General features: G+C 46.7%; 1 protein-coding gene across 4 annotated transcripts; it reads left to right on the top strand.

The window, feature by feature from the left end:
• Nucleotides 1-405: 405 nt before the first annotated feature.
• Nucleotides 406-14,441, top strand: TPX2 (TPX2 microtubule nucleation factor). 4 transcript variants are annotated; one of them, XM_032126578.1, is made up of 17 exons: nt 406-502; nt 5,305-5,449; nt 5,712-5,837; nt 6,017-6,125; nt 6,672-6,803; nt 7,476-7,598; nt 8,036-8,169; nt 8,478-8,635; nt 9,053-9,224; nt 9,355-9,493; nt 9,937-10,153; nt 10,372-10,470; nt 11,128-11,304; nt 11,425-11,571; nt 12,121-12,232; nt 12,896-13,062; nt 13,512-14,441. In XM_032126578.1, exons 2-17 carry the CDS (start codon nt 5,347-5,349, stop codon nt 13,620-13,622), a joined length of 2,226 nt encoding a protein of 741 aa, XP_031982469.1. In that variant the 5' UTR covers nt 406-502; nt 5,305-5,346; the 3' UTR covers nt 13,623-14,441. The 4 variants fall into 4 exon arrangements, with proteins under 4 accessions (XP_031982469.1, XP_031982467.1, XP_031982470.1 ...); XM_032126576.1 differs by having other exon boundaries at nt 12,875-13,062; XM_032126577.1 differs by lacking the exon at nt 406-502 and adding an exon at nt 598-622 and having other exon boundaries at nt 12,875-13,062.
• Nucleotides 14,442-15,740: the final 1,299 nt, after the last annotated feature.

The raw sequence follows: 15,740 nt of genomic DNA, 5'->3' as shown, positions 1-15,740 counted from the left end.
TGGGCCCAGCAGTCAGCAGGGCTGATCTGGTGAGGAGCAGCGGGTGGAAGCCGGGCAGCGGACACGGATACTGCCGCAGCACCAAGGCCCAGCTCCGGTGGGCTCCTGCCCGGCCCCCCGGCCGCCTCAGCTGACACTGGCCCTGGGGACCTGCCCGCCGGCCGCTGATAGGCCGTCCAGAACGACACTCAGAGTATCGCCTTTCCCGATTGGCCCAGTGTGTCCCGTAGTGCGTTATGTGAGTTGTGGTTCGGTTCTCGCCCGGTCATTGTGGCGCTGTCCGAGCACACAATTACTACATTTCCCATCAGGCTTTGCAGGGAGAGCGCAACTGCGTTGCGCGGCGTCTGCTTATCCGGGTCCCCAGGCGGCCCGGCCAATCAGCGCGCTCTAAGGGCGTGAGCCGGGCGTTGATTGGTGGGTTCGGACGGCCGAGCCCTGTTTGAAATCCGTTAACGGCGGCAGCAGAGCGGCCGCGCGGGGTGGCGGCGGCGCTGCCGAGGTGAGTCTGGGGGCTTCGGCCGGGCACTCCTGGCCTCGCCCTCCTTCCCCGACCCTCAGCCCTTCCCCACATCTGGTCGTTCGCTCCGGCCGTGGCTACGCGGCTGTTCTCTGAGCCCAGGTATTGGTAACGGAGCCGAGGTCTCGGCTGGGAGGCGGAAGGCGGCTCCGGCCGCTCAGCCCGTGGCCAGAGCCGTTGTCGCGGTGCTTGGCGGGCGGGCTCGTAACGGAGCCCTGGGGGCTGATTGCGAACCCGTCGTTCCTCGGGGGAGCTGAGCCCGGGGCCCCCGGCCGGCAGCTGGAGGAGCCGTGGCGGGGGGTTCCCGCTCTCCGGGTGGGATCGCGGTACTGGAACGCCAGGCGTGTGCCTTACGGTGGGGTGGGTGCCTCGGCCGTGAAATAAAGTTTTAAGTCTTTAAACAATCGCGAAATGCGATAAAACTCTGTATTTCACGATGTAAATATCTGTTAATTCTCCTCAGGCCAAATCCTGCTTCCCGGGAAAAGGAGGGAAGCAAACCAGCGAAAACCTGGCCCAAGCAACAGAAAAAGCATTAGGGGAGCTATTTTTATTAGGATATTTTTTTTTAAAACTAAAGGACCTTCAACTTAATCTAACAGTTAGTTGAGGTTATACTAGCTAAAAATAATTTACTTTTCCTTGAACGCCTATTCTTAGAGTGTCCCATCTTCATGTCTTCTGAAACTTGTGGGATCTTTTTTAGGGAGCACGAGATGTCGGGGCTGTTTATTTTTGGGAATGGGGGCGGGTCTGGGCCGTTAGCAGAGCAAAGGCTGTGCTAGCACTTCACCCCTCCCTTGGCTGCCGCTGGTAGGGGGGGTCTGCGGAGCTCTCTGCGGGCTTATTTCTCACCTGGGGCGAGTTAAAGGCTTTTTCTCCGAGATTGAACATTAAATGATGGAATAGCAGTGTTCTGGGGGATGATGAATCCAGTGTTGATTTTGTACTGCAGAAAAGCTCCGTTGAACTTTGAGTAAGGGGCATGAGAAGAGGGAGAAGCTGTAGATGCAGAGTGCGTTGTAAGTGTTCACTTAACCCTGCTCAGGGAAAAGTAAGGGTGAAGGATGAGTTTCTGAAGCTGTTGGCATCATGCAGAGGGAGTTCCAGTGATGGCTTTGTGGTGGGATGGTTCTAACCAGGCTGTGGTGACAGGACTGTAGCTTCAGAGAGGGAGTTACAGCCCTTTCTAATGCTCCAACTTACACGTTAACCCCTGAAAAACATTCAGGAACTTTGTCTGGGTTATTATCCCAATAAAAGGAATGGAAAACTCTGGTTTGCAGGACAATAAAGAAGCTGCCAGGCTGAATTAAAGCTGCCTGGTTAGTGCAGCATCCTGTGTTTAAGTGGCAGCTGGTGTTGAAGCCCAGCAGAAAGCCCTGGAATTGCTGGAGCACATTCCCATGCAGCTGCCTCAGCCTTGGGGAAGCTCTTCTTGCTTATTCCTGGTTGCACGTCTTGGGTTTTGAGGCATGTGGATCAGATTGCTTTGTGTTTATCTGCTGATGTAGCTTAGAATAGCCTTCTTGTGTGTCTGCTGTTGTTTTTTCTGCTTTCTGATCCTGTTAGGATTTGCCATAAGTAACACCTGTAACTTGTGAAGCTCCAGTGCTGTGTCGTGATAAGGCATCATCTCCAGTTCACCAGGGCCTTATCTACATTGCAAGGTGGCAAGAAAGAGCATATCTCTCTGCCCTCCTTGGGATCCAGACTGGTTTGTGTTGGAAGGGACCTTGAAGCTCATCTTGTTCCAACCCCCCCATCATGGGCAGAGACACCTTCCACTGGACCAACCCTATCCAACCTGGCCTTCAACACTTCCAGGGATGGGGCAGCCACAGCTTCTCTGGGCAACCCTTGCCAGAGCCTTACTGCCCTCAGAGGGAAGGCTTTCTCCCTAATATCCAATCTAAATCTCTCATATTTTAGTTTGAAGCTATTCCCACTTGTCATGTCACAACCTGTCTGTGTCCCTATCACTATCATTCTGTCCTTGCTACTCTTCCAAACTCAAACTCCTCCATTCTCTCTCCCTCTGACCTTGAGTTCTCATCTTGGAATGCTGCATCCTATCTCCCGACACCATGGCCTGTATGGCTGGAAGGCTCCTTTGTCTAGGCAGTGGGTGCTGTTGGCACAAAATTCACAACTACATCGAGAAAAAGATGCTGAACACATCCGTGATGGAATTGTGTCGGTATCTTAAAGCTAATTTGGATTAGAGTGAGGTGTGAAGTTATTCCAAAATACCTATTGCACTTGCTGCTGGATCAGTCTTATTCTGGGATAGGAATGCTTGTTCCAATTTAGTGTAATCCTTTTTCAAAGCTAACTAATCTAAACCATGCCAAGGCACTCTTCTGGAACGTGCCAAAGTGTAGTTACTCAAAAGAAACCTGATGTCCAGAGGAAGCCACTGCCTATTCCTCCAGGTGGATGTGGCTGTGCTGCTCTGGAGGCATATTTAGGTCAGTGAGAGAGCAAACCTAGAAAGAAAACTAAGGTTTTAATTAAGTAGTTCCTTTATAAAAGGAATTTGGGGTGTTTTTGCAAGCGAGAAGATCAGATCCTCCTTTCCTGCCCCAGCAGCTCTGCAAACCAGGTGAAAGCTGATCCTGCAGAACAGGGGTGAGGGTTCCCTGGCTGGCCTGCTGCAGACACCCGTGTCGACACAGGAGGTGATGAATGTGGGGGAGAGCAGGGTCATGCTTTAAATCCATGTAGGATTACAGCATGCCTGTAATCACGCTTGGGGAAATGCACGCAGTGCCTGCTAATTAGGGAACGTCCCTATTAATGAGGAAAAATTTCCACGCCTCCCTCCTGGTGGATGAATGCTGCGGTGGAGAGAAAGAATTTTGTATTGAGATAAATGTGGTTGTGCTGTCAAAATCACCACCGGGTGTTTTAAAATGCGTGCAGGGAGTGGGCAGCGGGTGTCGGGCTGTGCTTGGCAGAGCCTGTTGGGATTGCAGATGCCTTGTGGTGGGCACAGGAGCGATAAATCACCGCAGCATTCCTGGCTGATCCCTGTCCTAGCTGAGTTGGTGGGCGGAGGAGCGGGATGCCTTTCAGTGAACTGCAGCTTCACCGTCAATCCTGTTCTGGGCAGGACCTGGAGGATATGTAGGGATTTGAGAAGTGGATGCCGTGAGTTCATCTGACTGAAATGGACTCTCTGGAGTTCAGTCATAATAACTTTTACCTCCCTGTTGTCTCTTTCAAGAAACAGAGTATGAAACTGAGGCAATGATACAATCCTTTTGTTTTCCTGAGTATTCTCTTCTGCCTGGGATAGAGGGGAGAGAGAAGGGGTCAGCAATGACGTCAATGATGAGGGTGGTGACACTATGGAAGAATATGGACTCCACACAGCAGTGTAGCAGTGGGCACAAGTAGCTGTGAAACATGATGCCCAGAGCTCTGCCTCTGACTGGAGAGGGTGAGGGGAGAATGCAGATGACGCATTTGATTTTTAAAAAAAGTCTAAAGTGTTGACAGAAATTCTATCTTGATTAAGGGCAGTAGGAAAGCATTTGATTCCAGCCGTGTCTCAAGCTCAGTTACAGTTGGTTTTGGCTCCAATTCTTCTGTTTGCCTTCTTTGGGCCCTACCTTGACATCTTCCCAGCTGTGTAGCTGGCGCTTCTCTGATGACATTTTTTCCTTTAACTATCACAGTTCTGCTCTGGGGAGCTAGAGGCTTCTTGGTGCACCCATCCCTGGGGGCCAGTGGTTGTGACCAGTGTGGTACCCCCTAAACCCTGTTTTGCTTTACTCTTGACCATTCTGTTATTTATTGGGAAACACCATCTGGGTTTTGAACCATGTGTGGTCTGCCTAGACAGGTGGTTTAGGGCTGAGGCTCTGTGGATTAGGAATATGCTGCTTTGGAATTGCTTGGGTTCATAAAAGCAAAGTTCAGGTGATTTCCTTGGGGAGTGTTTTATAACATCCTTGCGAGCTTTGCCTCACAGCTGTTCAAGGCATCACAAAAGCACCTTTGCAAAAAAGGTTTTGTTGTAATTTCAGGGTTTATAACTTTGTCACTGGCTTTATTCCTGTTCCTGTTGAGTTTAATATCACCTGTTGACACAGGGACTCCTCTTGCTGTCAGTGCTTCATTAATTAGCTGCAGGGACTGTTTGACATGGGTCACAGTGCTCAGTTTGTTTATAGCCTGGCCAGCCTCAGGCTAGTGTTATGGAATGCAAGAGGCCTGACATTGCCCTCCTTCTGACTGTTTGCCCGGTAACAATGCTCTACAGAGCCCTCTTCCTGCTTTGAAAATCAATTTATTCAATAGAAGAGCAGCTTTGTGTCATTAGTTCTTGTTTATAGCCCTTCAGAGAGGGAGAGAGGCTGTGCATTGCGGTGCTCTAGAGTGAATCTCATCAGCTTTGTAAATCCTGTAAGGGTGAGACCTCTTCTTTGTGTGTGGTGAGGGAACAAAGTGCAAATCAATGGCTCTCTGCAAAAGCTTTATAATTTACTTCCTCTTAAAAAATACAATTCTATTTGTCTATATTTCTAATCCCTGTCAAAACTTGATCTTTCTGACAGTTTTGAACCTGCAAATCTCAACAGTGGTAAAGTCTCCTTAGCTTTGCAGATCAGCAGTAGAATAAAACTCTGCATGGCTCATGAGTTCTGCCCTAAGGTGTGAAGTGCAAGAAGGGGGGATGTACCAAAGGCTGGCCCAATGCCTGTCCCTAGAAACCCTGCAGAGGAAAAGAGGTGGGGGATGATTCCACTAATACCCTGTTGTCTCCATGTCTCTAGTGGTGCAGGCAGAGGATTCCTGGGGACAGTGTGGCTGTGAAGATGTCTAAGCCAGAATCCCGTTATTCTTTTGATGTCCCAAACATCTGCATCAACTTTGCAACTCTGAGTGAGGATGATGTATACAATGCAGACTCCTGGTTTGGTAAGTTGCTTCCAACTCCTTGAGTGGTTTCCTCATTGGATGACACCTTGGTGTGACCCTTGTTTTGGGCCTGGCTTCTGTGCCAATTAATCACACTGTTAACTGCATCATTAATCATGCATGGGGTTTCTTTTGTTCTGGTTTTTTTTGCGTTTAAATTTTGTCATCTGTAACTTGACTTTGTTAACCTCATAATGATATTCTGGGGTATTGTTAACAGTTCCTAACAGTATGTATAGTGAAAGTCTTTCTCTCCTTACAGACCGAGAAGCCAATCTGGAGAATGTCCCTCCTGCAGAAAATCTGGCAAAGGCCTCACACAGCAGCCCTGCTTTTTCAAAGCCTGATGTTATTCTGTCTTCTGTCCCATCACAAGAAGTAGCAATGAGTAAGCTGGTGTGGCAGGGAGGGGATAAATTTTACCGGCTTTTCGCTGGCCAAATGGAAAGGCCTCTTGTCTGGCTTTTGTGGGGCCATCTTCATAAACTGTTTTCTGCAAGGTCTCATGTGGTTTTACTTGGTGTTGTTCTGTGTATGTAGATGAGCTGACACTTGCCCCTTTCTCAGGTGAAAGCAATGGTGAAGCAGAATGTGCCCAGGCCAAAGCAGTCTCTCAGAATATTGTTGGATCCCTGGCAACCTGGACAGCTGCTGCCCCTGCAGAGGCCCCTCAGAGGTGAAATACTTGTGTTCAGTTTGTACAATGATTGATGATGGTGTAACTAAGCAGGTCCTTGCTCTCAGGATCTGCAGTTCTAGCTGTTCTTGGGGCATCCTGTGGGGCTGGAGTTCTCCAGTATGGAGATCGTGTATGAGGACACCTGATCTGCTGGCTAAGCTGGAGGGACAGTCTCCAGGGTGGAAATGTAATGCAGTGTCTCACATACTTGTCAAATGAGACTCGGCAGCACCAGGACCTTCTGGAATGTGAGGATATCTGAAACTGAGGTGGCTTATAAAGTTTCTTTGTTTATATCTGCCTGACTTGGGCAGAACTCACTCTGGATATGAATGCAAGGGGCTCTGCATGCTCATATATAGCAAAGAATATTTAGTTTATGGGTTGTTAAACTTTAATAAATCGTGCTGCATTTGGATTGTTGTGTTAAACATAATTTGTATGGTGGAGTTAGGGGATACACTGACATAAAAAGTGTTATCCAGGTCAGGTGTCTCCTCAGATCTGTGGGAAAACTGACCTCTGCTTTCTGTTCTACTCTAGAGCGGGCAGGAGACTGGCTACAAAGCAGGGGAAAACCCAGCAGCGCAAGCAGCCGGGCAGAATCAAAGCAGAGAGAATTGCTAATGCCTCGGATAATAAGGAAGAGGTTCCACCCTTGAAGAAAATGAGAATGTATGTCATCCAAGTCCTTCTGTTTAGAGCTGGGAAAAGGAATACAACTGTTCCTTTGGAAAGGGTTTCCACCTGGCTGAGAAGGTTCCTACAGGAAGGTTAGGGGGTGGTGGCTGGAACTGGTTGCTGATACTGGTTTCGTAAACAAGAAATGGCTGTAAATGCTGAAGGAATTGCTCTGTTTGGAGGTAGAGATATGAATGAAACAAGCATGGGCTTCTTCACCTTCTTACTCCTTACTCAGTGTCTGTCAGTTAGCTTTAAATGTGTCTGAACTTATCCATCAGGAAGTCATCAGGCAGTCATTAGCTATGAAAGAGTCACAGCTAAAATATTTCTCAAATTAACTTAACTGCTGAAGTATCATATGGTGATAAGCTTGAGGTCAGGAAATTGAAGTGTGATCTTTGAAACACCACTGTACCTCAATGATCTACAGTATACCTCCCTTCTCCAAAAACTCAGTAATTAATCTTCCCTTCTGCAACCTTGGAGTACCAGGGAAAGCTGGATGGTCTATACCTGGGCCTGGGGTGAGGTAAGGCCAGCCTGGCATACCTTAGACCTCACCAGGTGTTGGGATGGTTATGCATGGTGGTGAGAACTGCAGGTGGTCATTTACTTAGAACACAGTTAATTCCAGGGGTTTGCCCTAACAACTTGTTTTCTTAGTTCTGGCAGCAGAGAGAAGGTGACAGAAGCATCCACAAAGACAGAGCCCCTGCAGGATTCTGACCTCTCCCCAGGGAGAGGGAAAAGCAAACTGACCATGCCCTCCACGCCAACAATGTTGAAGTACGTGGCTTTCTTGTGACTTGTCTGCTAATCACAGTTGATTTAGGTGACAGTCCTGGCTGTGTGTTTTCAGCTTCAACTTAGCATGTGATGGTATCACGTTTAGTAAACACTGTGTCAAGGCAACAGTATTAGGATGAAATGCATTTCACCAGCTGAAGCTGCGCACAGGAAAGCTTTTGCTTTTCTTTTGAGGAAAAAGTTGTTCTTCCTAACGGATTGAGAATGAACACAGCAAATGGGTCTGCAGAATAGCAGCTAGCTGTGAGATTCCTTGAAAAAACAAAACCCAAGCAGATCTGTTCTAAAGAGGATGTTTTTACAACCTGTGATGCTCCTGCAGTGACGTTGGAGATAAGCATGTTCCTTGCACTAACATCATGCTAATAATCAGGGAAGCAGGAAGGCATATCTTAGTTTCTAATGTGCTTCTGCAGGAGGACCAAACGTTCTAGCAAGCAGAAGAGTACAGAGGAGCAGGAGCTGGAAAAGATGCAGCAGTTGCAGCAGGAGGTTATGGAGCTGCGGAAGAAGAATGAGGAGTATCTGAAAGCAGCTATTGCTGGAGCAGGTGGGCTGTGCCTGAATTGCAGAATGAAGCTGTGCTGGGTTCAGCTGGAGAGTGCTGCACAGAGCTGTGCAAGTACCTTTGAAAACAAGCATTCCAGACTTTGCAATAAATATTAGGAGCTCTTTACTGTAGATCAGCCCCTAAACTGCCTGGAAACAGGTGTGTTTGGGTTATGTTATGTTTTGAAAAGTTAAAGATGAGTTCTTTAAAACCTTACCTAGTTGTTAGAAATTAAATGCTATTTTTATTTCCATGAATCCTACCCCACACCAAGAGGCTTCCAGTCCTTACATGTGCTTTTCTTCTAGGACAACCCATGAAGAGACCTGCTGGTCAAGTAACGAAGCCAATTGATTTCCACTTCTGCACGGAGAATAGAATTAAACAGAATGTGGAAAGCCAGCCTGGGAATGAGTACAAGGAGCTGGATTTTGCAGCAGTACTGAGGAAGCATCCCCCTTCTCCGGTGAGAGCCAGAGTGTTGCCAGCACTCAGCTCACTGATTGTTGCCATCACCTCCCTGCTGCTTGTGCGATGCTTGGGCTGATGACCCACAGAGAGGTTACCACAGGAGAGGCAGGTGTTGTGCAAACCTGACTGCAAACTTCCTGTGTGTCTGTGTTGCCACAAGACTCCAAAGAAACCTTGTGGAAAAAGGAGCCCTTTAGTGTCAGATCTTCCAGTCATTCCACTTCATGCTTTAATCTGCTCGATACAGTTTCCCAATATAACTTGTGCATGTTCAGACTGTTAACACTTGTGCTTAATGTGAAGTGTTAACTTCTTTGCAGTGAGAGGAAGGGACAAATACTGTGCATCCATGGGGATAGGAAATGTCATCAAAGCCTCCTGGCCAATACTGACTGTGGTGTCCTGTCTCCAGGTGCGAATGCCGAAGGGGCCCACTGTCCCCAAACCTTTCAATCTGTCCCAGGGAAACAAAAGAAAACTTGAAGAAGCCACAACAGAGTATGTGTCCTTTGCTGAGCAGGTAGAAGCATTCCAAAAACGCACACCCCCTCGTTACCATTTGAGGAGCAGGAAATCTGAGGAAGGTGAGTGGTCCTGGCTGTGTCCACAGATGTGGTGGTAGAGCAAGAGATGCTTTGACTACTCTGAGCAAATGGCCTGTGTTTGTTGCAGGCCTTGCCATTAACTGCTGGTCTCTGTGACTTGAATTTGTAGGCTCAGTTTCAGGAAAGCCGGTGAAGGCTCGGATCACACACCCCAAAACACCAGTGCTCCGAACAAAGCACCGCTTGAGACCTGTCACCTGCAAAACTGCTGCAGAGTTAGAAGAGGAGGAGATAGAGAAAATTCAGCAGTAAGTAAAGGCTTACTCTAGTCCTCCAGGGGATGACTGTACCACACTGGAAATATTTTACAGATACCAAAATATCACTTCTCTGGAATACCCTTTTGTGTAAAAGAATGAGCATACACCATTGATATTCCTTTAGGGTGTTCATAATTCTTTAGCTCTGATTGTAGGGAAGTGAAATATAAACGATTAATTTTGAAGGAAGTGCTTTTAGGAGACCTGATCTTGGATTGAATACAGCTTCTGATGAGTAAAGTAAACCCAATATAGCAATGCAGCCTGCATGCACTTCAAAATTTGCCTGTAGGCAAAGGTTTGGATTTCTAGGAAAACAATCTGTAAGATTTTGCTTATTAATCTTGCTGTTTTAAAGGCAAAGGAGGAATTGCTAACTACAGCTGTGCACTAATGTACAATTGGTGACTGTCTCTATTATTCCTGCATAGGTACAAATTCAAAGCACGAGAAGTCAATCACAAAATCTTCGAGAGTGGGCCGCTCCTGCCCAAGAAACCTGCTGTGAAGGAGCTCACCCAACCCATCGGCTTTCAGCTGGAAATAGAAAAAAGGATTCAGGAGCGTGAGAGTAAGAAGCAGCAGGAGGAGGAGCGCTTCGAATTCCATTCCAGGCCATGTCCCACAAAAATCCTGGAGGATGTTGTGGTAAGAAGTTTAATAACACCCAGGCTTGGAACTGGAGTGGCAATGAGCTTCAAAATGCTTGTAGCTATGTGGCATTATGTGTTTAATGATCTTAGTAAACAGTGTCTGTCATTAGGTAAGAACTGCAATGGCTATGTCCTGTGCTGTCACGTTGTTTCTCCTGTCCTGTGTTCTTGGCACTTGGCCTTGGGTAACTCCTTGCTGGCTCTTCTGAACAGGGTGTTCCAGAAAAGAAAGCACTTCCTGTTACAGTCCCCAAGTCTCCAGCCTTCACCTTGAAAAGCAGAACCCGTGTGTCTGGCAGAGAGGAAGAAAAGGTAACAATTGTGATGAGGCTGGAGCCAGGCTCAGGTCCCACTGTGGTGCCTGCCATGCTTCTGGATGTGGGTGGGATGCTCTGGGGCTGGAAGCCCCTTCCCTCTTGTGAGCAGTTCCTCCAGGGTTACCTTTGCCTGTGCCATTCACTTCAAGCAATCTGGTTATTGCTGCTCATTTTACAGAAACTGAATTATTTTTAAAAATAAAATAATTTAAATGCTAGGGTGCTGATAAGGGTTTCTGAGGTGTTGCTGCTATGAATGAGGGAAGTGGACTGCTTAGATTTCTCATCCTTCCCTATTCTGTTACTGAAGGCAGATATTGCACATGACCTTTCTTCTCTCTGAGGTGGGGAGCAGGATTTTGAAAGCTTCACACCTTTCTTCCTTTCCTTCTTGTCAAGAGGATATTAAATAATTACAGTCTAATTTGGATGAGTACTAGAATTGAGAGTGGCTTCAAAAAAGGAAGAACTGGGCCTGTGGTTCAGGCTGCCAGTAAATTGATCCTTGTTGGATTCCTAATTTTTGCAGTGTCCACTGTTTGTGTGCCCCTTATTAAAGGAGTGCATTCAAAGCTCTTTGTGGCTTTGCTTGGCAGGAATTGCAGCCTATACAAAAGTAAAACATCAGATCCTAATGCTAATATCCCTGTAGGAAAAAGAGGAGGTGGCTGTGATCAAAGCTAATCCTATGCCACATTATGGAGTGCCCTTCAAACCCAAAATGCCAGAGCAGAGGCACGTGGAAGTTTGCCCCTTCTCTTTCGACGCCCGGGACAGAGAGCGACAAATACAAAAAGAGAAAAAAATAGAAGAACTACAAAAGGAAGAGGTAAGAATTAAAAGCTACCTTGGATTCCACTCCTTCAGTAAAAACAGTGTGGCAGGATTTGCTGTTGTCTATTAAACTTCCAAGGAAAGGACAAGAAATATTTTGAGTTGTTTATTTCAGGTGCCAAAGTTCAAAGCACTGCCTCTGCCTTACTTTGACCAAGTTAAACTGCCAGAAAAGAAGGTCAAAACCCCAACTCAGCCTGAGCCATTCCATCTGCAGGTGGATGAACGAGGAGCTGCCAAGCTCCAGAGCTGGAAACAGCAGGTAGGATGAAAAGGATAATAGGAATGACCAGACTTAAAGCAGCTGATGGGGTTGTGGTTGACTACAGAAAGTGTCCTGCTTGAACTGAATCAGTAGCTGAGTTTGAGCAACGATTTTTTCTGTACTTGGCATGAGACTTGGGCTGTGGGTTAAGGATTGGTCAATGGGGTTTTTTTTATTTTTCTCACTTTGTGGTAAATGATGGGATTTACCACAACTGTACGAGCAGCTGTGGGTGTTTTCTAAGCAGCAGCTCTGTGCAGCTGAATCCCTTTGCTGACTATCTCCAGGAGTATATTGACACATAAATAATATACTGCTTTTCTCACAAGAAGTCTACAGTGGACACCTGAAACTTTCTTCAGGCTATTTTTGGCAAAGAAACTGTTGGGAAACAAGTGACACCACTTTTTGGCTTTAATAAATTTTCTATGGAAATGATTTGACTAAGTCAACATGGCTTTTCCAGTGTAGGGAGTGCTGGAGTCTGGGTCACGGGGAGATGGTCTCTTTCTGCCTGGCACTTGATGTGCTCTCTTCCTCTTGCAGCTTAAAGAAGACTTGAAAAGGCAGAAGGAGGCAGCCTGTTTTAAAGCTCGTCCCAACACAGTGATGTACCAGGAGCCTTTTGTGCCCAAAAAGGAGCATAAGATGTTATCAGGTAGAGTTATGAGCACTTGCTACACGGGCTCAGAAATGATGCAATTAAGTGATGTTTTTTCTGGCTGTTGCCTCTTCTTCATCAGCACAGCCAATAGTGCCTTGCATTTAATCAACTAATTGCCTAACAGCTTGTGTCCCTTGGGAGCAGGGGGATTTCCTCTCCACCCCCCTGTCCTGCTCTAGCATGGCAGCTGTATTTAGCAGCTCTGCTGCAATTGGCAGATGATTGATGTATGCCAGCTCAGGATAAGGGTACTGAGAATGTGAGGAGCTCCCTGCAGAGACAGCTGGCATTTCTGCAGCACTGTCACTCTTTCCCTCCCGTTTCTAATGAGATGAAGGCATCTACTGCTTGGGTAGGCTGAGATTTGTAGGGCATAAAACCAGCCAAAACCTTGTTTGTACTAACAATTGTGTGCTTGCTCCCTCCCATGAGAACACCCATGACGGGGTGACGTCTGCATTAACACTGCTCACGTCTGGGAGTAAAGTTTTCTCTTTTCCTGAAGCCTGGAGGTATCTCCTAACCACCCTTGCCAAGGGGAAGCTCTCCAAAGGGAGGCTTCCATTGACACTAGTACTGCTCTGCTTTACCTGACTGTCTTTGAACCAATGTTATCTCCTCTATTTCTAAACTTAGAGAGCCTTTCTGGTTCTGTAGTTCCTGAAAGCTTTGAGCTGGCAACAGAAAGAAGAGCAAAAGAAAGGCAAGAATTTGAAAAGCGATTGGCAGACGCAGAAGCCTTAAGGGAGAGGTATGAGGAGCAGATCAGGCAGCAACAAGAGGAGCGTGAAAAGGAAGAAATTGCTAAGCTAAGACAAGAAATGGTAAGTGAGCTGTTTCTGAGCAAGGGTTGTAAAGTAACCCAGAGGAATGTGGGAATTATCCTTAAGGAGCTAGTGTCACTGTTGAGCTGTGCTCAAACTGCCTTTCCACGGTTCCCTTTTGCAAAACTGACGACTCACCAACTTCACAACTGGTTTAAAAAAACCAAACCTACAAAACTATGTAAACAAAGAAGGCAGCTGTTCTGAGATGGCTGAGTTTTGGAGCTGCATATGTGTAGTTATCAAAGCAGAATGATCTCAGTAAAACCTACAACCCCAACATGTGCTGTGCATTTTCCCAGTCCCTCACTCCAGTGCCCAGGGTGGTGTGGTGGTCTCAGGCAGATGCCTGCCTTCACCTCCTCCACAGCTCACCTGCAAATTTCAGCTTCATCATAACTGCAACCATTTGCTTTGTTTTGCCCTTGCTTATATTTATTTTTTCACAGGTTCACAAGGCAAACCCAATACGCAAATACCGCAGCCTGGAAGTGAAGCCCAGCGATCAGCCACTGACTATGCCAAAGTCTCCCAACTTCTCAGACAGATTCCGGTGCTGATGATGTGATAACAGGAGGGAGCATCCCTCTCCATTCCCTAGGTAGGAGAGAGGGAGCAGTTGTTTTTCCATGGCTGCTCAGTCTGAACTCTTATGTTTGGTTCTGTTGTTGTACTGAGTAGTTAAACTCCACCTGAGCCCATGACATCCCAGCAGTGCCTCCTGGCCTTGCTACATATACAGACTCTGTGTTCTCTAGAGACTAAACTAAGTTTTGATATTGCATATGGATATTGTGTACCTAACTAAATAAAAACTCCTAATCTGCTCGCTGTCTCTGGCTAGTGGGCTGAAGCCCTTTCCTGCAGAAAAGTTTTCATTAAAGGCTGACCGCACAGATGTGTGCATCTGGCAGAGCTGCCTTGTGTTTGTACACTAAGGACTATTTTCAAGTGTCTGTTTTTTAGCCTTTTAGTCTGCATTAAGCTTGAATTGTGTTAAGTGATGTGAGGTTCCTTCAAGCCAGCGTAGCGCGGGTCTGGCCTTTCTTGTTAATGTTTAGATGACCACAAATATAAATCTTGCCCACGCTTTAAAGTAGTTCTCTGTGTCTATTAGAGCATTAAACCATCTTGCTGTTTTATAGCTGAAGTTATTCTATTTGGGGAACCATTTATCTGGCAAGTGACCTGCTGTAAGCTGCTGCCCCAGCTCCTGCCAGTGCAGGTCTTTTGGCTACAGAGCCATCAGCATCTCTGGCCAGTTTGGGCAGTGAGCAGAGCTAAATATAGCCCAAGTGCTCAAATGTGTTAGAGGACAAAACTGCTGGCATCGTGAAGAGTGGACACATCTAGATTAAAGTTTTAATAATTATTTCTTACTTAGTATTGTGCTCTGATTTTTTTACCTTTATATCTTGCTGAAACACATGTAAGCAGGGGTGCTTGCTACTGTACTGCTGTTTAGAAGAGAAGGGGGAAAAGGGCAACTGAGAATTAATTTGTCCTAACTGGACAAACTTTCTTGTTTGGTGGTTATGAAAAACATTTGATTTCATTTCTTCTGAATTTGTATACTGTTGAAGTACTCCCAGAGTGTGTAGCTTTTTGTTCAGATTTTTGGGTGAAAAAGAGAGTTCAAACTTGGTGTTAGACTCCAGCTAAGGGGATGGTTAGAGGTGCTGTCTCATTCTTGCCAAAGTACATCAAGCAATTGCTATTTTACCCTTAGATTGAGAGACGTAACAGTGAAAGAAAGTCCTTAGAGACCTAAATTCCAAGAAGAATATTTATTGTAGCCAAGGGATGATGTTTCTGCAGGAATTCTCCTAAAAAGTGTGATGCTCAAGAGATGTCATTGCAGAACAGCTGGGGTCTCTATGGGAGTGTTTCAAAGAGCATCAACCTAAAACTTTAGTGCTGGGATTAAAAGAGGAAAAGCCACCCCCACTTTGTGCAGTTAGTAACTGAGGAACTGGAGAATGAGAGGCTTGGGGGGAAGTATGTTGGCACTAAAGGATGAATGACCCTGTGGCAGTGTGGATTCTTGGAAATGGTGAGCTTGAATATGGCTCCTTTTTGCTCAAATTTCAGCTTTTCCTTCCCTTCTCTTGAGGATCTTTGTGTAGTTGTGGCAGAGCTTGGCCCAAAAGCTTGACCCAGTCTGTCTTCAGCCACGTTTTTCTGGCTTTGCTGATAGCCCTGTGTCACTGAGCTGAGAGTTACGGGACAGCCAGAAAAACTGCTGTCACTGCTGTTGTGAAAATTTGCAGGAGTGGCTGGAGCACAAGCGACATGTCAGCATCCTCTTCTTGAAAACTAAATCCATGTGACCTGTCTGCCTTAACCCCATTTCTGTCACAGTGGAGCTGTTCCCTGTGATCTGGTCCCTACCCAGTACATTACAGAACCTCAGACCTGCTGTCAGGGAGCCCTTCCTTTTTCCTCGAGTGCCAGCTCTGGAGAAGGCAGCGTGTGGGCAGCAGGAGCAGCAAATATTTATGATGAGTCAGGGGGAAGCTGGAATGATGATGAGCTGCTGAAGAACGTGAAGGCAAGCAGGATCATGAGGCCATGGAACTGGAGCAGCCACTGATCCCTGAAGGATGAAGCAGCTGGATTTCCCTGATGGCCCTACATGGCCTCTTCTGCCTTGAGGAAGAGGTTGTGTGCCTGACAGC

The sequence above is a fragment of the Corvus moneduloides genome, chromosome 17 (assembly GCF_009650955.1).
Source record: "Corvus moneduloides isolate bCorMon1 chromosome 17, bCorMon1.pri, whole genome shotgun sequence".
NCBI classification, from domain to species: Eukaryota; Metazoa; Chordata; class Aves; order Passeriformes; family Corvidae; genus Corvus; species Corvus moneduloides.
Note: the sequence above shows the minus strand (reverse complement) of the source record. Positions and strands in the feature narration are given on the sequence as shown.

Excerpts from the sequence above, each read along its gene's own strand:
- TPX2 (XM_032126576.1), top strand. The coding sequence starts at position 5,347 with ATGTCTAAGCCAGAATCCCGTTATTCTTTTGATGTCCCAAACATCTGC. Across the intron at positions 6,126-6,671 it reads CCTGCAGAGGCCCCTCAGAG|AGCGGGCAGGAGACTGGCTA; the intron begins GTGAAATACTTG and ends GTTCTACTCTAG. Across the intron at positions 8,170-8,477 it reads AGCAGCTATTGCTGGAGCAG|GACAACCCATGAAGAGACCT; the intron begins GTGGGCTGTGCC and ends CTTTTCTTCTAG.